Source organism: Mobula hypostoma, chromosome 10 (assembly GCF_963921235.1).
Source record: "Mobula hypostoma chromosome 10, sMobHyp1.1, whole genome shotgun sequence".
Lineage (NCBI taxonomy): Eukaryota > Metazoa > Chordata > Chondrichthyes > Myliobatiformes > Myliobatidae > Mobula > Mobula hypostoma.
Genome location: NC_086106.1, coordinates 108,312,234 through 108,334,464, shown reverse-complemented (window position 1 = coordinate 108,334,464; position 22,231 = coordinate 108,312,234). Strand labels below are relative to the sequence as shown.

General features: G+C 43.9%; 1 protein-coding gene across 2 annotated transcripts in view; it reads left to right on the top strand.

The window, feature by feature from the left end:
* LOC134353396 (transmembrane protein 164) overlaps positions 1–22,231 on the top strand; it is a 153,505-nt gene that overhangs the window by 35,465 nt on the left and 95,809 nt on the right. The window contains exon 2 of one of the 2 annotated variants that reach the window (XM_063061421.1): positions 13,295–13,344. In XM_063061421.1, coding sequence (XP_062917491.1) covers positions 13,295–13,344 — 50 coding nt within the window. Of the gene's footprint in view, positions 1–13,294; positions 13,345–16,213; positions 16,368–22,231 lie in introns of those variants that run through there. The other variant, XM_063061422.1, reaches the window with a different exon arrangement.

The following is a 22,231-nucleotide window of genomic DNA, read 5'->3' as shown; positions in this document are numbered from 1 at the left end:
TCCTTTTCTTCACCTACCACCCCACCAGCCTCCACGTCCAGAACATAATTCAACGAAACTTCCACCACCTCCAACGGGATCCCACCACCAAGTATATAGTTCCCTCCCCACCCTTTGTGTTTTCCATAGGGATCGCTCCCTACGCCACTCCCTTGCCCATTTGTCCCTCCCCACTGATCTCCTTCCTGGCACATCCCTGCAAGCAGAACAAGTGCTCCTATATCTCTTCTCTCACTACCATTCAGGGCCCTAAACAGTCCTTCCAGGTGAGGTGACACTTCACATGTGAGCCTGTTGGGGTCACTTACTGTGTTTGGTGCTCTCAGTGTGGCCTCCTGTACATTGGTGAGACCTGGCATAGATTGGGAGACTGCTTTGCCGAGCATCTATGCTCCATCTGCCAGAACAAGCAGGATCTCCCAGTGGCCACCCATTTTAATTCCACTTCCCATTCCCATTCCGGTATGTCCATCCATGGCTTCCTCCACTGTCATGATGAGGCCACACATGAGTTGGAGGAACAACACCTTGTATTTCGTCTGGGTAGCCTCCATTCTCATGGCATGAACATCGATTTCTCAGTCTTCGGGTAATGCCCCCCAACCCCCTTCACTATTTCCCATCCTCTCTTCCGTCTCTCACCTCATCTCCTTGCCCCCCCATCGCCTCCCTCTGGTGCTCCTCTCCCCTTTTCTTTCTTCCATGGCCTTTCGTCTATCTCACCAACTAACTTCGCAGCTCTTTGCTTCATCCCGATTTCACCTATCACCTTGTATTTCTCTCTCCTCTCCCCCTACCTTGTAAATCTACTCCTCAGCTTTTTTCTCCAGTCCTGCCAAAGGGTTTTGGCTCGAATTGTCGACTGTACTTTTCCATCGATGCTGCCTGTCCTGCGGAGTTCCTCCAGCATTTTGTGTGTGTTGCTCGGATTTCCAGCTTCTGCAAATTTTCTCATTTGTTTCTTGTCTAATTGAGCAGTGGAGCAGGCTTGTGGACTGGGGGCTGAGTACCTCATCATTCACATGAGATGGCACGTACTCTGTTACTTAAAGCAGTCGACACCAAGAATGCTAATCATTCCAACACTATAAAAGGAGCCCTTGATGGCCAGTTCCTATACAACAAGAGGATGGAAGGTGTAGAATTTACCCAATTTGTACCTCACTCACTTGCTTCGGAGGCTCCCAGGTATTGAATACAGTAAAGATGATGCCCTCCCAACAAATCTTTATCTCTTTTCCCCCCCCCCCCCCCACTTTCTGCAGGGATTGCTCCCTCTGTGATTCCTTTGTCCATTTGTCCTTCCCTCCGGGCACTTATCCCTGCAGGCGGCCAAAGTACTACACTTGCCCATTCACCACCTCCCTCGCTTCCGTTCAGGGCTGCAAACAGTCTTTCCAGATGAGAGAACACTTCACCTGCGAATCTGCTGGGGTCTCTATTGTGTCAGGTGCTCCCGATATGGCCTCCTCTACATTGGTGAGACCATTCGTAAATTGGGGGACCGCTTCATTAAGCACCTTCACTCCATCCATCAAAATTGAAATCCTGGTGGCCAAACATTTTAATTCCGATTCCCAATCCGGTTTTTAAGAAATTCCACTCCTCTATTCCCCACTCTCTCTTCTTCTCTTTATCTCTTCTCACCAGTCTATCACCTCCCTCAGGGTCCCCTGTTCCTTTCCTTTCTCAGATTCTTTCCTCTCTACCCCTTTGCCTTTCCCAGCAACCATCGTCAGGGACCTCTGTTATCCAGGACATGCCTCTTCACACTGCTGCCATCAGGAAGCAGGTACAGGAGCCTCAGGACTCACCACCAGGTTCAGGAACAGTTATTACTCCTCGACATCAGGCTCTTGAACCAGTGGGGATAACTTCACTTGCCCCATCATTGAAATGTTCCCACAATCTACGGACTCACTTTCAAGGACTCTTCATCTCTACTTATTGCTTATTTATTTATTATTATTATTTCTTTCTTTTTGTATTCGCACAGTTTGTTGTCTTTTGCAAAATGAATGCTCAAGTTGGTGTAGTCTTTCATTGATTCGATTACGCTAATTATTATTAGGATTTATTGAGCATGCCTGCAGAAAATGATTCTGTGTTGTAAAGAGTGACATTTGCAGAATGTACTTTAATAACAAATTTACCTTGAACTTTGAATACTTAAGTGAGGAAGCATTTTAACTATGTGGACATGAAGTGTAGTGCTCTGCCCCTCTTTTCTGAATTGAATTGACTTTATGTCTTACGCATGAGGAGTGAAAATCTTTACATTGCATCTCCATCTAAATGTGCAATGTGTAATTTATAGTAATTTATAATAAATAGTATGTACAACAGAACAGTCAATGTAACATAGAAATACAGTTATATCAGTGTAAATTAATCAGTCTGATGGCCTGGTGGAAGAAGCTGTCCCGGAGCCTGCTGGTCCTGGCTTTTATGCTGCGATACAGTTTCTTGGATGGTAGCAGTTGGAACAGTTTGTGGTTGGGGTGACTTGGGTCCCCAGTGATCCTTCAGTCCCTTTTTACACACCTGTCTTTGCAAATGTCCTGAATAGTGGGAAGTTCATAGCTACAGATGCGCTGGGCTGTCCGCACCACTTTCTGCAGAGTCCTGCATTTGGGTGAAGTACAGTTCCCATACCAGGCAATGATGCTACTAGTCAGGATGCTTTCAATTGTGCCCCTGTAGAAAGTTCTTAGAATTTGGGGGCCCATACCAAACTTCTTCAACTGTCTGAGGTAAAAGAGGCGCTGTTGTGGCTTTTTCACCACACAGCTGGTGTGTACCGGCCGCGTGAGATCCTCAGTGATGTTTATGCTGAGGAACTTTAAGCTGTTCACCCTCTCAACCCCAGATCCATTGATTTCAATAGGGGTTAGCCCATCTCCATTCCTCCTGTAGTCCACAACCAGCTCCTTCGTTTTTGCGACATTGAGGGAGAGGCTATTTTCTTGACGCCACTGTGTCAGGGTGATGACTTCTTCTCTGTAGGCTGCCTCATTATTATTTGAGATTAGGCCAATCAATGTAGTAATGTCAGTGAATTTAATTAGCAGATTAGAGCTGTGGGTGGTGACACAGTCATGGGTATACTGAGAGTAAAGGAGGGGGCTTAGGACACAGCCCTGAGGGTCACTTGTGTTGTGTCTGAGTCCATACTGTTTTAGATGCCCTATGCCTAATTACCGAATGACTGACTTCATTGTGTTGTGTGAGAGAGTTTATGACTCAACCCATACCGAGGATTGTAGAACAAGTGCTGTAACAGGGCTGCTCCTTCCTCCTCCTTATTTTGGTTTTGAATTAGCGTGCTGAATCCAGTGACCATTGACACAGATGTCACTATTTGCTTTTACTTTCCTGGAACTGTTTTGCTGACCTGTTCCTCATGGAACAGCGGAAACAGGACGTAAAAACGTTTCCTGGAAAGTGAATGCAAGCAGGGACATCTGCGTCACTCATCCATTCCATTATCCTTACCCTGTGACAATTATTAGAGCAGCATTAGATTCCCATCGTGCCTGATGAGTTTTTTTTTGTTTGTGTTGGGCGACAGGACTCCAGGGACATGGAGTTAACAGCATGGAACCATCGTGGAAGAGTGCAGCTTTTGTGATATTGTGTTTGTGACATCCTGGTGTGTCTTAGCAGTGGAGTCATGGTGATGCATCTGGCATTGCAGTTTATTTGCATACAGAGATCTGATTTATAGGCTCATGGTCTGTTTTTGGACATGTAGATTGCGAGGGAAATATTGGACAGGGCATTGGGGCTAATATTACTATTTAACTATTTATGGTTTTATTACTATTTAATTATTTATGGTGCAACTGTAACGATAACCAATTTCCTCCCAGGATCAATAAAGTATGACTATGACAAGGAGGTGCTAGAAGAAGGCTTGGTGTAAAGTTACACCTGAAGTACACTATCCCAACAGTGCAGAATTTGCTTTGACCTGGTGCACACTGTCTAAGCCCTCCCCAGTTTGCAGTGTCCGCCATCCACCCACCCGGCCCACGGCACAAATCTTTCCTTGATTCTTCAGATGGCTTCAAGTACGTTTGCACAACCATACAAAGCATGTCAAAAACAGGCAGAACATCAGTGGAAATGGTTAATCAATGCTCGACGATGCTCACTTCTTCACTCATGTTACACATAAATAACAAACTAAAATGCATTAATTTTAAATATTGTAAGGTATGGAACAGATTAACCAGTGATACTTTGAATACAGTGCGGCCAGGAGTTCAGAAGACTAATAGCCTGGGGAGAGAAACTATTTCTCATCCTGACTATTCTTGGCTTTATGCATCGTAGACTCCTGCCTGATGGTAGAATGTCAAAGAGGATGCTGGTGGATGGGTGGGATCCTTAATAAAACCAAGGGCCTTGCGTACGCAGTGTTCCTGATAAATGTCCCTGCATTAGGGAGACTCCCATGACCCTCTCAGCTGTTCTCACAGTCCCTTGTAGGGACTTCAGTTTCTTATGCTCGACTGCTCCCATACCAGACGGAGACGTAACTTAAACAACAGGAATTCTGCAGATGCCGGAAATTCAAGCAACACACATCAAAGTTGCTGGTGAACGCAGCAGGCCAGGCAGCATCTGTAGGAAGAGGTGCAGTCGACGTTTCAGGCTGAGACCCTTCGTCAGGACTAACTGAAGGAAGAGCTAGTAAGGGATTTGAAAGTTGGAGGGGGAGGGGGATATCCAAAATGATAGGAGAAGACAGGAGGGGGAGGGATGGAGCCAAGAGCTGGACAGGTGATGAGCAAAAGGGATACGAGAGGATCATGGGACAGGAGGTCGGGGAAGAAAGACAGTGGGGGGGGACCCAGAGGATGGGCAAGAGGTATATATTCAGAGGGACAGAGGGAGAAAAAGGAGAGTGAGAGAAAGAATGTGTGCATAAAAATAAGTAACAGATGGGGTACGAGGGGGAGGTGGGGCCTTAGCGGAAGTTAGAGAAGTCGATGTTCATGCCATCAGGTTGGCGGCTACCCAGATGGAATATGAGGTGTTGTTCCTCCAACCTGAGTGTGGCTTCATCTTTACAGTAGAGGAGGCCGTGGATAGACATGTCACAACGCTCTGTCCGCCAGAGAAAGCAGGATCTCCCAGTGGCCACACATTTTAATTCCACATCCCATTCCCATTCTGACATGTCTATCCACGGCCTCCTCTACTGTAAAGATGAAGCCACACTCAGGTTGGAGGAACAACACCTTATACCCCGTCTGGGTAGCCTCCAACCTGATGGCATGAACATCGACTTCTCTAACTTCCGCTAAGGCCCCACCTCCCCCTCGTACCCTATCTGTTACTTATTTTTATGCACACATTCTTTCTCTCACTCTCCTTTTTCTCCCTCTGTCCCTCTCACTATACCCCTTGCCCATCCTCTGGGTCCCCCCGCCCCCTTTCCTTCTCCCTGGGCCTCCTGTCCCATGATCCTCTCGTATCCCTTTTGCCTATCACCTGTCCAGCTCTTGGCTCCATCCCTCCCCCTCCTGTCTTCTCCTATCATTTTGGATCTCCCCCTCCCCCTCCAACTTTCAAATCCCTTACTCACTCTTCCTTCAGTTAGTCCTGACGAAGGGTCTCGGCCTGAAACGTCGACTGCACCTCTGCCTAGAGATGCTGCCTGGCCTGCTGCGTTCACCAGCAACTTTGATGTGTGTTGCCTGGCGATGTAACCTGTCAGGATGCTCTGGATGGTGTCGCTAGGGTGGGGAGTGGGAGCTGTGCTTGCCTCAACCTTCTTGGGTAGTGATGGCGCTTCTATGCTGCCTTGTTCAGGGAGGTGATATTGAGGGACCAGGTGGGGTCATCCGTGATGTGGACTCCCAGGAACTTGGTGCACTTAACTCTCTCTCTGGAGTAGCCGTGTATTTGCAGAGGGGGATGTTTTGCCTGCACTTTCCTGAAGCCCACAGTGACCTCCTTTGTCTTCATGTTCAGGTTTAGGTTGTTCTTCTCACACCAATCCACCTGCTCCTCCACTTCCTCTCTATACTCCATCTCATCATCATTCTTGATAAGGCCACCACCACTACTGTGTCATCCGCAACGTTGATGACAGTTTGAGCTGGATCCTGTGACGCAGTCGTGCGTCAGCAGTGTGAAGAACAGCAGGCTGAGCACACAGCCCTGGGGAGTGCCAGTGCTCATCGCAATGGGACGAGAGGCATTGCTGCCCACGCAGATTGTCTGCTGCCTTACTGTTAAATCCAGTGTCCAGTTGCAGAGGGAGGTGTTAAGACCCCCGTGAGGACGGTTTCCCCACCAATTTCTGGGGTATGATGGTGTTTGGTACCAAACAGAAGTCTATAAACAGCAGCCTGACATATGAGACCCCATTTTCCAGGTGGAATGGGACAGGACAGAGTGGAGGGCAGAGGCTATTGCAAGGCCAATGGATCGATATAAGCAAATTGGAAAGGGTCCAATATAGTCGGGAGAAAGGCTTTATTGTGCTCCATAACCTACTGCTCAAAGCATTTCATTATGGTAAATGTGAATGCCATCGATCGATAGTCATTTAGGCAGGTTACTGTCGTCTTCTTTGGCACTATAATGATGGATGCCACCTTGAAAACTGAGGGGACAATGTATTGTTCCAGAGAGATGTTCAATTTATCCGTTAGCACCTCTGTCAGCTGGGCTGCAGTGTCTCAGAACCTGACCTAGTACATTATTGGGCCCCACAGCTTTGCATGGGTTGACTCGGGCCAGGATCTTCCTCATCTCATCCTCAACCAGACAGGGTGCCTGCTCCCCTGGGGGGAGGGGTGCCTTCCTCGCCAGCACTTTGTTCTGCGCATCAAACTGGGCAGAGTAGGCATTCAGCCTCTCAGGGAATGAAGCATCCTGGTCACTGACATGCAGGGTAGACTTGTAGTCTGTAATCCTCTGAATTCCCCGCCACATGCGTCTCGAGTCTCTGGTATCGCAGAAGTGACTGTAAATTCTCTGAGGATGTCCCCATTTCACCTTCCTGATGGAGCGGGAAAGCACAGTTCTTGCTTCCCTGAGAGCCGTCACATCCCCCGATCTAAAAGCAGCGTTATGATCCCTCAGCCTGGTACAGACCTCTGCAGTAGGCCGTGGTTTCTGGTTTGCCCTCACCTGGATGTGTTTAGTGATGGTAACATCCTTGGTACACTTCTCTATGTAGCTGGTCACAGAATCCACATATTCCTCCATGTTAACATCCCATCCAGCTGACATCTATGGATATAATTTACCGTTTTAAAGATTCAAGGACCAAATATTTACAATCCACTAACGTCAACTTGAAAGGTCAACCCTTTCTCCACAGATACTGTCTGAGCTGCTGAGTATTTTCAGCAACATAAGCACAAGATTCTGCAGATGCTGGAAATCCAGGGCAACAAGCACAAGATGCTGGAAAAACTCAGCAGATCAGGCAGCGTCTATAGAGGGGAATAAGCAGTCAATGTTTTGGGCTGAGACCCTTCCTTTAGCATTCTGTTTATTTTTCAATTTCTTGTCTTTGTAATTGTTTCACTTTTGATCAAATATTTTAGTTGGATGTTATGAAATTGAAGTGAAATAGGACATAAATGGGTCCATGTGGACCACGTCATACTTGGGTTTGATTCTTTGCGCAGGTCATTGCATATGGCTGTGCATAAGAGAAGGCTAATCTGGAACGTGCTAATAAATACATGTTCAGTGGATAGGATAGAGTGGGCAATGGGGAAGGAGATCTGTGGGTTGGTCAAGATGGATTGAAGCAGAATATTGGTTGGGAGGTGGGGTTGGTTGACATCACTGTGGAGATCAGTGGTCAGAAGTAGATGGGAGCTCAGCAGTTTTTGGGCTGATGATATTGAGGTTGTGTAAATTGTGGGTGGGGAATGATCAGAGAGCCAGATATTAGCACAGATAAGTATGTTATTTAGCAAGGGCTGACCTTGGGTGGTTTCTCAGTGCCGGATATCATGAGCTAAGATCCAGTTTGGCTGGTTCCATTTAAGTGCTGCTGAAGCAGGTCTTGAACATTGCAAAAGTATATTTCTGTATGAGGGATCCTGGTATCTGTCTTGGGCTGTTGGTCATCACTGTGTGTGTATATATAGGCTATTCATTGTTAGAAAATGAGCATAGAAATCCTGGAAGGAAAATCTCAGTCTGTTTTTTTTTCATTTAAGGAAATGGCTAACTAAAACCTGATAGTGTCCTCCAGTTTCCGTGGATAATCACTGAAGCCTCCACCAAACTAAACTCTTTTCCTCAATAATATTTTAGTGTAGGTGGGAATTTGTCTGCCAGTAGATTTCCAGACTGATCCCTCCGTGACTTCGCAGTGAAAGGATACCTGGCTGTGGTAGTGGGTCTGGATAAGCATATCGCGAAGAGTTGGAGGGAAGCAGAAATCACAACGAGGAAGGGTTTCACTGAACTCCTGTCGAGGGGAAGATATGACTGCCTGATTTATTCTCCAATTTCCACCAACACCCACTCTCTTTCTCATAGCACAATACTTTTTGCCTCTCAGGTGAAAAAATAGTGGTTGTACTACTGCCAGCTTAGACTTCTGCACTTGGAGCTCATGGTGTAGTCTCCTTTGCAGACTGGGTGACCTTTTTGCAGAATACTGCCATCATTCTGCAGGGATGATCCTGACCTTCCAGTCTTCCAGTTATCTGTGGCTTTAATTCTCCATTCTACCTTGGGCTTCCTTAACCTGTTCCAAAAAAAGCCCAAAATAAACTTGAGCAATGACATTATCTTCTGAGTTGACATATTAGAGATCTCAGAACTTAATATTCTTGTCCCCATTTTCAGATAACCCGTCTTTTCAGTTTATATATAAATTGGCCATCTCTGAGGAAAAGTTGTCAGCCTGTAAGGTTAACTCAGTTTCTTTTTCCTAATCTGACAGGCTGTGTCTTTTCTGAATTTATTCTATTTTTAGATGTATTGTTTCGTATCTTGAGACTTCAAAGTTTTGTTTTCCTCTTCTGCTTTCAAAAGTCTCCTCCAGAGATCAGATGTGATTACCTAACCTTCACCACCATCTCACCTTTTTGTGTTCATTCGTCTTGATCTTCGACCTTTCATGGACGTTTCTTCTGTCCTCTCCATTCCCTGCCCGCCTCACTGCCATCTTTCACTGCCATTTGTTTAATTTCTAACTTCAATTCCGTTAAAAGCTTATTGACCTGATATGTTAACTATTTATCTCTGTTGGACAATCAACATCTGTACAAAGTATATATAGATATTCCTGTTTTTTGTTTTGGATTTTCAGAACTGCAAGTTTTCATTTCAGAACTAGTTTGATAAAATCATGATTCAGCAATCCTCTTTTCCTTTTCTGAGACTTTTCTGATGGCTTAATTAGTTGACACTTTCAACATCTGTAAGTCTTTTGACTGTTCTGTTGTTGGCTGGAGTGGCAGATGATTGGTGGAAAGTCAGAAGTTTGTGTTCTCTGGTTGGGAGTCTAATCCTGATTCCAGTTATTGAGGGATTGCTGGAGGGAAAGGAGCAGTGACTTTGAATTATGAGTGTATTTTTTAAAAAAGTATTTAATTCCAAAGAGTTTGAAATGTTTCCTTCCATCTATTTTTGAACAACTTGTTGGCATGTGGATAGGACAGCAGAAAAGCGGGAGGATAGAACTAAAGATCATAATTGCTTAGGGAAGCCTCTTCTGCTGGTTGCGACATTATTGCCTGCTCCTTGTGCTTAGACTTCCTATTTCTTTCAACAACTTGCTGCGTAGTTGCCTGGCAACACAATCAGCTGGAATGGGAAATATTTCATTTTCTGTTTTCTAAATTTCCTAGCTTATAAGAAATATTGAATGCAATAGAACTTGAGTTATTCCTGTGACATCCCGAACGTATACATCTTCTTCTGTTCTTTCTGCACTTGGTCTGTCTCTGAAAGGCATAATTTTTTATGAAAGAGGGGAAGATTGGATCTGATTCTCAAATCCCTAATAGCTGAATATTCTTCTGAGTCTTGTTATTCAGCCTCTTGTATAATCATTGCTAGGGGGAAATGATGGGAAGGGTCAGGGGAGGAGGATTTGGAACAGGGAAATCCCTTCCAGGAGGTTGTCTATCCTATTGGAAAGCAGTTTCTGAAATGTGCAGGGCCCATAGTAATCTAATCTCTACCAACTAAATATTTATCAATAGTAACAACACAGATTTCATTTTGGAAGTTAAATTATAGTAATATTCTACCTCAGTAAAATCGGGTATTGCAGTACTCCATTACACTTTTAATTTAGCTGGACATGTAGATGGTTGCTTCTCTGAGTGGAAGCCTGTGATTAGTGATATATGGCAGTGATCGGTGCTGGGTCCATTGTTGTTTGTCATCTATATCAACGATCTGGATGATATTGTGGTAAACTGCATCAGCGGATTTGTGGATGACACCAAGATTTGGGGCGTAGTGGTCATTAAGGAAGAATACCAAAGCTTGGCATGGGATCTGTACCAGCTGGAAACATGGGCTGAAAATTGGCAAATGGAAATTAATGCAGACACGTGTGAGATGGTGCACTTTAGGAGGACCTGGGACTGTGAGTGGTAGGCACTGTGACGTGTGATAGAACAGAGGAATCTGGGATTACAGCTTGGTAGGGTCATAAAGAGAGCTTTTGGCATATGGTTGAAGCTGTATAAGATGTTGGTGAGGCTTAATTTGGAGTACTGTGTGCAGGTCTGGTCACTTACATTACGTACAGGAATGATAAGTCATTAAGATTGAAAGCGTGCAGAGCAAATTTACAAGAATGGTGCTGGGACTTGAAGATCTGAGTTATAGGGGAAGGTTGAATAGGTTTGGACTTTATTCTCCAGAACATAGGAGAATGAGAGGAGTTCGACAGAGGTATACCCAATTATGAGGGGTGTGGATAGGGTAAATGCACGTAGGTTTTTTCCACTGAGGCTGGATGAGACTAGAACTAGAGGTCTTGGTTTAAGTGTGAAAAGTGAAATGTTTTAAGAGGAACGTGGGGGGAGCCTCTCTACTCAGAGGGTGATGAGTGTGGAACAAGCTGCCAGTTGAAGTTGTGGATGTGAGTTTCATTTCAACATTCAAAGAGAAATTTGGATAGATACATGGATGGGAAGAGTTGAAGAACTATGGTATGGGTGCAGGTCGATGGGACTAGGCAGAATAATAGTTTGGTTTGGTCGAGGGGCCTGTTGCTGTGCTGTAGTGTTCTATGATGATATGCCATATTTCATTGGAGAGAAGGAGGATGAGAGGAGACATGATAGTGATGTACAAGATACTGTATTAAGAGGAATAGATAGTGGATAACCAGCGCCTCTTCCCCATGGCACCACTGCTCAATACAAGAGGACATGGCTTTAAGGTAAGGGGTGGGAAGTTCAAGGGGGATATTAGAGGAAGGTTTTTTACTTGGAGAGTGGTTGGTACGTGGAATGCACTGCCTGAGTCAGTGGTGGAGGCAGATACACTAGTGAAGTTTAAGAGACTACTAGACAGGTATATGGAGGAATTTAAGGTGGGGGCTTATATGGGAGGCGGGGTTTGAGGGTCGGCACAACATTGTGGGCCGAAGGGCCTGTACTGTGCTGTACTATTCTATGTTCTATACTGTAGTGTTCTATGATATGCCATATCTCATACTGTAGTGTTCTATGATGATATGCCATATCTCATACTGTAGACTTATGTGATGGGTCAACACACTCAAACATTGGCAATGTGAAAGCCATTATCTTCAGCTCCAAATCCTTGTTACACACTCATTTTCTCTCGTGACATTATCTCTAACTGACCCAGGTTATTAATAAGCTTGACATTTTATTTCCGTCCAGGCTGTTTAAGGCTCCTGCATAATAATAGCAGTAGGAAGTTGCATACTGTATTTCAAGATTAGATTGCACCCATCATGATAATAATAAAATGCATAGACCAGCAAACAAGGTGGGAAAATTGAGGATGCAAAGTTTAAGTTACACAAGTTAAAAAAAGTACTAGTGTAAATACCAAGAATGGGCTGTTGCGGAGAATTAATGAAGTCTGAAGTAGATTGACAGCAGTCATCCTCTGTGATGATTTACAAGAAGCTGAATATGTTCAGAAAGTGATTAAAATCTGTCCTTATTCGGGTTGTTGACAGCCCCATATTTAAATAGGGATATTGACTGCCCTGTGTGATACTAATATAGGTGCTTTTGTCCAGTATAATAGTCACAAACCAGACATCTGATCTGTGAAGAAAAGAACCGTGAGTTGGTGTGGAGCTGATGACTTTGGGACAACCCTTGACCACTGAGACGCCCAGCAGACACAGTGACCACGACAATACCATTAACAGCAATGACACCAGAGTTATATTAGCCCTGTTTTCAGGGGGCAGAGTGAGGCCTTCCCCCTGAAAGACTGACTGATAGATAAGCTGTGCTCCTGACCTCCAGGCTATCATTACTGTATAATCCTGCTGTTCGCCTGGTGCCGCAAGAGGGAAGGAGGAGAGGGACAGGGATAGCAGAGGTCAGAGCTACCCATTTCATTTTTGAAATATGTTGTTGATGACCCTGGTCACTCATGCCAGCAAGGCTGGCACAGTATTCAGGAGACTGATTTGCTGTGTTAAATCAGTGCTAAAAATTTTGTATATCAGAACATTGAGTGAAATGTGTCATATTGTGTCAACTGCCCGAGGATTGTGCTAAGGCACAGTCGGCGCCAACGTAGCATGCGCCCAGCTCACTAACCCTAACCCGTACATCTCCGGAAGGTGGGGGGAAACCGGAGCACCCGTTGTAAACCCACACAGTCACGGGTGGGACGTGCAAGCTCCTTATAGCAGTGGAATCACACTCCAACTGGAGATTGCTGGAGTTGTAAAGCTATTGTGCTAACTGTGCTGCCCCCTTAGCCACTGTTACAAGGACATGGAAACAAGTCAGAGTCTCCGACTCCTAGCAGGCACTGCACTGGTTGGAAGAGAATTTAGCAAATAATATTCAAACTTTTCCAATAGCCGCTCTAGCCTTTGTATCTTTCCCACTAGTTTGTGACAGGGATCGGGTCACAGAACCTCTAAAGTTAGAATTGGCTCGTTCAATGTGTGCTGTCTAGATTCACTTTGCACAGGATCTGCTGAATTAATGTCAATCCCCTAGGAACTGTTTGAATAAAATTATTTCCATCGAGGAGTATAAAAGGATTGCTATAATGAATGCACGTTCAAGTTTTAAGAATCGCAGGAACATTAATCACTTTGTTTCAATTACAGATCTTCCTCCTTGCATGTCCTCCCTGTAGAATTGCCCTAATTGTTTTCAGGTAAGAAACGTGCTTTACATATTCATTTCGAGCTCTTGCAGCCCTGAGTACAGTTTCAGGTGTGAAATGTGACACACGCAGATAAATCTGGAATTAGTCGAGGTAAAATTTCGAAGGTGTTCAAACATAGCAGAGCCGAATCAACCAAATAGAGTCCAACAAATAATCGGTGCCATTCAAAATATTGTGAACACTCCTGATCAAGTTGCAGCAATGTGAACTCTTGCTTGTGTTCATATGAGCATTGTTGCTTGTTTGGAAATCAGCTGGAGACTTCTTCTGTAGGGATTTGGAATGTCTGCTTCTGTAGTTATGATAACTCATTCTATGCCTCTGACTGTAGAAACATGCTGTAAATTTTTAAAGGAGGAATTTCTTGTGAAATCTAAATTGATGAATGAGATTGCCTTTTATTTTGGCTTTAACTTGCCATTTGTTAACCCTAACTTTCTTCTAGCTTGAGTGTTGTGTGATAGTTTGTTCAGCATGACCTACGCGCATTGCTTGTATCTAGTTTCAGGAATAGGCTACAGTGCTGAAATCCCTGTTACTGAATGCAAGTGTTGGATCAGACTATTAAATTGTTAATTTCTTTGCAGCTTAATGATTAATTACCTGCTTGTACTTCATATAACTGCTTGTATGCATGTAGCTGTTCAGTATGTTTCCTAGTGGCCACAGTTTGTACGTAAACACGAGGAATTCTGCAGATGCTGGAAATTCAAGCAACACACATTAAAGTTGCTGGTGAACGCAGCAGGCCAGGCAGCATCTCTAGGAAGACGTTTCGGGCCGAGACCCTTTGTCAGGACTAACTGAAGGAAGAGTTAGTAAGAGATTTGAGAGGGGGAGGGGGAGATCCAAAATGATAGGAGAAGACAGGAGGGGGAGGGATGGAACCAAGAGCTGGACAGGTGATTGGCAAAAAGGATATGAGAGGATCATGGGACAGGAGGCCCAGGGAGAAGGAAAGGGGAAGGGGGGGGAACCCAGAGGATGGGTAAGGGGTATAGTCAGAGGGACAGAGGGAGAAAAAGGAGAGGGAGAGAAAGAATGAATGTGTGTACCGTTATTTATTTATATACACACATTCTTTCTCTCTCTCTCTCTCTCTCTCTCTCTCCTCTTTGACCCTTCTTGTAGACAGCCTCAGTGTTGTTTGACCAGTCCAGTTTATTGTCAATTCGTATCCCCAAGTATTTGTAATCCTCCACCATGTCCACACTGACCTCATTAGCTATCTTAGGATTGACACCATAATTAAATAGACAGTGTTCTTTCCACATGACCATCTTAATTACTTTCAAGTCAAAGTGGCTCCTTCTGTGAAGATAGTTAGTTACATTCATTGAAGCCAAATTTTACTTGGTACCATCCATAGCCTGTGATCAAAGGTTTTATTGAATGCAGCAATTCTTACACCTTTGTGTTTCAACAAAATTATTTCCACGTAGTAAACCCTGGTCGAATTCAGAGCCATATCCTGGAGTGTGCTTTTGCATTCACCCTGACGGCCTACCACCATTTTCAATCAGATGTAACAAGAATTAATAAATTATGAATAATTTTCTGCAAACCTAGATTGTCAAAAACTGAAACATATTTATGCCATAGTCGATTATCATAAATGTTACCAAATTTATTAGACGTAGACGTAGACATACTTTATTGATCACGAGGGAAATTGAGTTTCGTTGCAGCTGCACCAATCAAGAATAGAGCATAAACATAGCAATACAAAAACCACAACCACTCAAACAACAATATGCAAACTATGCCAGGTGGAAATAAGTCCAGGGCCCGCCTATTGGCTCAGGGTGTCTGACCCTCCACGGGCTCCACGGGATTAATCAAAGTGCATTGAATTTATACTTACTTTATTGTCGCCAAACAATTGGTACTAGAACATACAATCATCACAGCGATATTTGATTCTGTGCTTCACACTCCCAGGATTACAAATATTAAATAGTAAAGATATTAAAAATAGTAAAAATTAGTAAATATTAAAAATTTAAATTATAAATCATAAATAGACAATAGAAAAATGGAACGTAGGGTAGCGCAAAAAAACCGAGAGGCAGGTCCGGATATTTGGAGGGTAAGGCCCAGATCCGGGTCAACTTTTGTATGGATTATTTGTATATAGTCATGTCCATAAGTTATGCAGTCAAGTGACGTGACATCATCACGTACCTTTATGACGTAAGTAGTACACTTAGGCACTTCTTTGTAGCTAGAGTTGGAATAATTATCATTATCAAGAGGTTCTGCGTCGTCTGGGTGGCACGATGGCACGGCAGATTGTGTAACACTATTACAGTACCAGCACCTGGTTAAAGTTCCCTCTGCTGTCTGTCAGGAGATTGTACGTTCTCCCTGTGACTACATGGGCTTCCTCCAGGAGCTTCAGTTTCCTCCCACACTCCAATGACATATAGGTTAGTTGGACAGAAGGGTGTAATTGTGCAGCGTGTGTTCGGTCAGAAGTGTTAGATACTGTGCTGTATCGCTAACTAATAAATAAATATTATCGGGAGGAGAAGATGGCGACGCGACGCAGCTCGCAGCGGCCACTCCGGTGAATGATACCTGTTATCTGTTAAGTAGGGTGCCGTGCACAATCCTGATTTGATTGAGACAGACATGAGAGCACGGAGGAACATCTGGTGAAACTTCTGAAATGCCTGTTTCGCTGCGGCTGCTATTGTGTGATCCAGAATCTCTGGAGGGGAAGGCCCCGAGTCCTCGGCTTTGCTTATTGCTCAGCGGCCGGGGCGGGGTTGAAGCGCTCGGCAGAGATGGTGCTCGGTGTCTGAGGGCTGGCCGGAGGCTCAACGTTTTCAGACGGACTCAGAGTCGGCTGCGGTCGGGTGCTTCCAATGCATCGGCAAGTTTGCGGTGCTTGGAGGTTCATGGCGGGGAGAGTCTCTCCCTTCTACCATCTTTGTGAGATGATGAGGCTGTCGGGACTTGAGACTTTTTTTTTACCGTGCCCAGGGTCTGCTCTTTATCAAATTACGGTATTGCTTTGCACTGTTGTAACTATACGTTATAATTATGTGGTTTTGTCAGTTTTAGTCTTGGTTTGTGCTGTGTTTCTGTGATATCTTTCTGGAGGAACATTGTATCATTTTTTAATGCATGCATTTCTAAATGACAATAAATGAAGACTGAGTGTCCTCATAATCTAAAAAACTACCATAGATTTACCAGAATTCTAGCGGTGTGCAAATGCACCTTTGCAGTTTGTCTTGGGAACTGAAAATATTCTTAAAAAGAAAAGCAAATTCGTACTTTTTTTTCAAAAAAATGATACATTTACCTTGCGGACTGTAGCTGTCGTGTCTCTGAAGGTTCAGCCTCCTGATCACATCCTAGTACATGCACATGTGTGGGTGAAATCAAAGGCTGACATTGAAAATTCCAAGCAGTGGCGTGTGTTTGTTAGACTCGGCACTCGACTTTAATGTCTCAGTAATTATTTGTAAAGTCGAATGAAGGAAAGGCAGGCTGTGTGGTTTACAAACAGTGGCGAAAGATTAGAACAGTGCGTCACTGGCAAAGGGGAAAAGAAATGGCTGCTGAAGCCCAAGCAGTAATAAACAAGAGATCCTGCAGATGCAGAAATCCAGAGTAATAATGCTGGAGGAACTCAGCAGGTCAGGCAGCATCTATGGAGAGAAATAAATCAATGACATTTTGGGCCAAGATCCTTCATCAGGGCTGGAAAGGATGGGGGAAGAAACTAGAATAAGGCCGGGGAGGAGAAGGGGTATGAGGTGGAAGGGGACAGGTGAAGACAGGTGAGGGGGTAGGTTTATGGGTGGGGGATGAACTGAAGCTCAAACAGGAGAATGATAGAGGGTGTGGACCACTCATGTTCTCTGTGGAAAGCTGCAAATGTTTCTTGTGGCCTATAATGTTGTTGATATGGAAATTACATGATTTCAGCACAAGCTCCAGTGAGGGACTGGCTGGAGAGTATTTATTTACATATATTAGCTCTGAGGTACGGTACTGCACTACGCTACTCTACAGAAAGCTGCCAGTAGCCCATATGTAGGAGTCATCATAAGGCTGGAAGAACTCTTCAAAGCACTGTTGTTTGAATCCATAGGCAGCTGTAAATTCAGACCAAAAACTAGGGGAATAAACTGACTGGTTACAATATTGCACTTAACAAGGATTCAGAGGTTTTTTTTTAAGAGTTTATGGATTTGCACACCTGGGGACCAGTGTGTGAATCTTGCATTTATTCTGGCATTTAGAATTGTCATTTGCATAGATGTGGCAGCCAAGAATGCCAGGGGATTTCCATCGTTACTCAGCCACAAATGCTGTGGTAGATTACAAAGTAGAACTGCCACAGCTCTGGCACAGATAAGAATGGTATTATGTGTCTGCAATTGGCTTAGTCACTGTTGTGGATGTACCCATGGTTATTCCCCAGAACTCATGCTGTTAGGAGCACTTGTATTCTTTAAAATAATAGTATTTAAAAGAACAATTAGTTTCTCTTGAAAGTCACCAATAAAGTCACATTTATTGCAGCATGTTTCAACTGAGACTCTTTTGTTATCGGAAAGGTACCGCAAGGCTCAGTGCTGGGACCCCAGTTGTTTACAATATATATTAATGACTTGGATGAGGGAATTAAATGCAGCATCTCCAAGTTTGCGGATGACACGAAGCTGGGTGGCAGTGTTAGCAGTGAGGAGGATGCTAAGAGGATGCAGGGTGACTTGGATAGGTTGGGTGAGTGGGCAAACTCATGGCAGATGCAATTTAATGTGGATAAATGTGAAGTTATCCACTTTGGTGGCAAAAATAGGAAAACAGATTATTATCTGAATGGTGGCCGATTAGGAAAAGGGGAGGTGCAACGAGACCTGGGTGTCATTATACACCAGTCATTGAAAATGGGCATGCAGGTACAGCAGGCGGTGAAAAAGGCGAATGGTATGCTGGCATTTATAGCGAGAGGATTCGAGTACAGGAGCAGGGAGGTACTACTGCAGTTGTACAAGGCCTTGGTGAGACCACACCTGGAGTATTGTGTGCAGTTTTGGTCCCCTAATCTGAGGAAAGACATCTTTGCCATAGAGGGAGTACAAAGAAGGTTCACCAGATTGATTCCTGGGATGGCAGGACTTTCATATGAAGAAAGACTGGATGAACTGGGCTTGTACTCGTTGGAATTTAGAAGATTGAGGGGGGATCTGATTGAAACGTATAAGATCCTAAAGGGATTGGACAGGCTAGATGCAGGAAGATTGTTCCCGATGTTGGGGAAGTCCAGAACGAGGGGTCACAGTTTGAGGATAGAGGGGAAGCCTTTTAGGACCGAGATTAGGAAAAACTTCTTCACACAGAGAGTGGTGAATCTGTGGAATTCTCTGCCACAGCAAACTGTTGAGGCCAGTTCATTGGCTATGTTTAAGAGGGAGTTAGATATGGCCCTTGTGGCTACGGGGGTCAGGGGGTATGGAGGGAAGGCTGGGGCGGGGTTCTGAGTTGGATGATCAGCCATGATCATAATAAATGGCGGTGCAGGCTCGAAGGGCTGAATGGCCTACTCCTGCACCTATTTTCTATGTCTATGTTTCTATGAAAGTTACTGGAGGGAATTATGAGGGACGAGATCTACCATCACCTGGTTGGCAAAGGCCTGATCAGGAATGGTCAACATGGTTTTGTGCATGGGAGGCCATGTCTCATGAATCTTCTAGAGTTTTTTTTTTGAAGAGGTGACAGAGGGTAACAGATGACGGTGGAACAATGGATTTTGTCTCTGACTGGGACCTGCGTGGCAGGGTGATCTGGAAGATTAGATCAAGTAGGATTTAGGGAGAGGTTGCGAGATGGATGCGGAATTGGCTTGATGATAGGAAGCAGAGGATGATGGTTGAAGGGCAGTTCTCCGACTGGAAGCCTGTGACTGGTGGGTCAGTGATGAGACCTCAGTTATTCATTATTTATGTAAGTAATGTCAGTATGAATGTCCTTGGCACTATTAACAAGTTTGCTGATGACACTAAATTTGGGAGTCTCATTGATGGTGAAGCAGGTTGGAATGAATTATAAAAAGTTCATAATCTGTTAAGGAGATGGGCCGAGGAAACCAAATGGATTTCCCCTTGGATCAGTGTATGGTGTATTTTGGACAGTCAAACCAGGATAGAACTATACATCGAATGGCAAGATATCAACAAGTGTTATGGAACAGAGAGACCTTGGTGTAGAATTGCACAGTTCGCTGAAAGTGGCTGTACAAGTAAGAGGGTGTTGAAGAAGGTGTTTAGCATGCTAACCATCATCAGTCAGGGCATCAAATTTAGGATTGGGTATATTATTCTGCAAGTCACTGGTGAAGCTGCACTTGGAGTATAGTGTACAGTTTTGGTCAGCCTATTATAAGAAAAAGGCATTACCAAGCTGGTGAGGGTGCAGAAGAGGTTTACAAGGGCTGCCTGAGGCAAAGGGCTTGAATTATAGGGAGAGGTTAGTCATGCTGGATATTTATTCCCTGGTGTGTGCAAGAGGATGAGGGGTCAACTGCTTAGAAGTTTATACATTCAGTGGCCACTCTATTAGGTACCTCCTGTTCCCAACATTTATTGTTTTTTTATTATTTTTTCCTCCTTTGGTATTGTCACAGTTTGTTGCCTTTAGCACACTGGTTGTTTGTCCATCCTGCTGAATGCGGTCTTTCATTGTGTTTCTTGGATTTGCTGTGTATGCCTGCAAGAGAACGAATCTTGGGGTTGTATAAGGTGACATACATATACTTTGAACTTGAACTGAGTGTAGGCTCGTGGCCCTCTGCTGCAGCCTATCCACTTCAAGATTCGATGTGTTGTGCAGTCAGAGATGCTCTTCCAGCACACCACGGTGGTAAGGTGACTGTCGCCTTCCTGTCAGCGTAAACCAGTCTGCGCATTCTCCTATGACCTCTTTCATTAACAGAGAGCAGCAAAGCATTGATACAGAGTAAATTTACAAGGACGTTGCTGGTATTTGAGGACCTGACTTACAGGGAAAGGTTGAATCGGTTAAGACTTTGTTCCCTGAAGCATAAGAGAATAATGGGAGACTCGATGGAGGTATACAAAATTATGAGGGGTATAGATAATGTACATGCAAGCAGGCTTTTTCCACTGAGGTTCAGTGAGACTAGAGATCATAGGTTAAAGGTGAAAGGTGCAATATTTAAGGTAACCTGAGGGGGATCTTCTTCACTCAGAGGATGGTGCAAATGTGGTGTGAGGTGCCAGCGGAAGTGGTGAGCACAGATTTGATTATAACATTTAAGAGAAGTTTGGATAAATTCATGGATGGGAGAGGTATGGAGGGGAATGGGCCCAGGTGCGAGTCGATGGGACTAGGCAGAATAATAGTTTGGCATGGACTAGATGGGCTGAAGGGCCGATTTTTGTGTTGTAGTGCTTTATGACTGTCAGGCAGGAGGGAGAGAACTGGCACCTTATTTAATCTTCCCTTGATTTGAATCAAAAGAAAACAAAATTGAGTTGGAGTATTAGACATGAAAAACTACGGATAAAGACAGGTTTTCACTTTGGGGTTTTTTTTTTCTGTCCCAGACAGCTTCTCAGTTTTACTCATATATTTGATATGATTTATGAGCATATTGGTCCTATCATTATATATAGCTACTAAGCTGCTGACCTTGTACTCAGCAGCTGTGGAACTGGTATTCGAGGTGCTTTGGTTGTAAATGACTTCATTTTACCCTTATAAATATTTATTAAGGGAAATGATCGTAATTGTTTCTGATAAATTGTAAAAGAGGCAATTATATGAGCAATAACCCCCAACTACTATCTGCAGGGCATAATCCTTTCTTCTCTCAAGCTCACCTTGTCCTTGAATGCCGAATTTGAGTTTAGTCAAAGATGGAACCAGATTAGAAGGAATGTCCTTGGGGATATTGTCCAACATTCGCCTCCATATGTTAGTGTGGAATAATATCAACGTGTGGACAAAATCAAAGCAAGATAAGGGAAGACTTGTAGCTGTAGAAATGTAGCTTTTGAGAAGAATGATGAAAATATTGTGGAAGGACAGAGTAACAAATGAGGAAGTGCTACGAAAAGCCGGAATAAGAAGAGGGCTGATATCATCAATCAGGAAATGGCAGCTGGAGTTTCTGGGACCTGTACTGAGGAAAGAGAAGCTCAAGCATCTTGCAGTGATGAGATGGAAGAAAAAGTCATGGTTGACAGTGCATGCCATTCATGAGTTACATGAAGGGATGGACAGGCAAAAGTTTTGAAGAGCTTATTAGAACTTCTCAGATTAAAGACAGACAGAAGACCATGATCACCTTACACGACACGATGCATGATGATGTACTTGGTAATGAATTTATAATTAGATGTTTTTAGCATTTTCTACTCGTTTCCTTTACTATGTTTGGGCGGTGGATTGTGTGAGTCACTTACTCAAGTTCCTCTTGCCCAGAGCTTTGCAGAGTGGGACTTGGAGCTCTGGTTTGTCGGACTTTCTTGATGTTTTACATCACTTTTGTTGGATTCTGATGCTGGGTTTTTTTGGAAGTCAAGAACGAGGCATAAAGCTTGTTGTTCATGATCATTTTATTACATATTAGAAGAGCAAAGAAGAAAAACAAGTGTCAAGAGAACAAAGAAAAGGAAAAAAATAGCCTTGGTTGTCTCAGACTAGAGATAACAAAAAATTTCAGTGATAACAATAACCTATAAAACAGCCAGATTCAAGTGTTATGATAACTGCCACAGAAAATTAAGGAGCAGCTAGTAAAATACAGAAGCAACTGTACTCTAATTACTGGAAAATTCACTGAAGAACTACATTTATCTTAGTGTTACGTAAAAATGCAAGCACG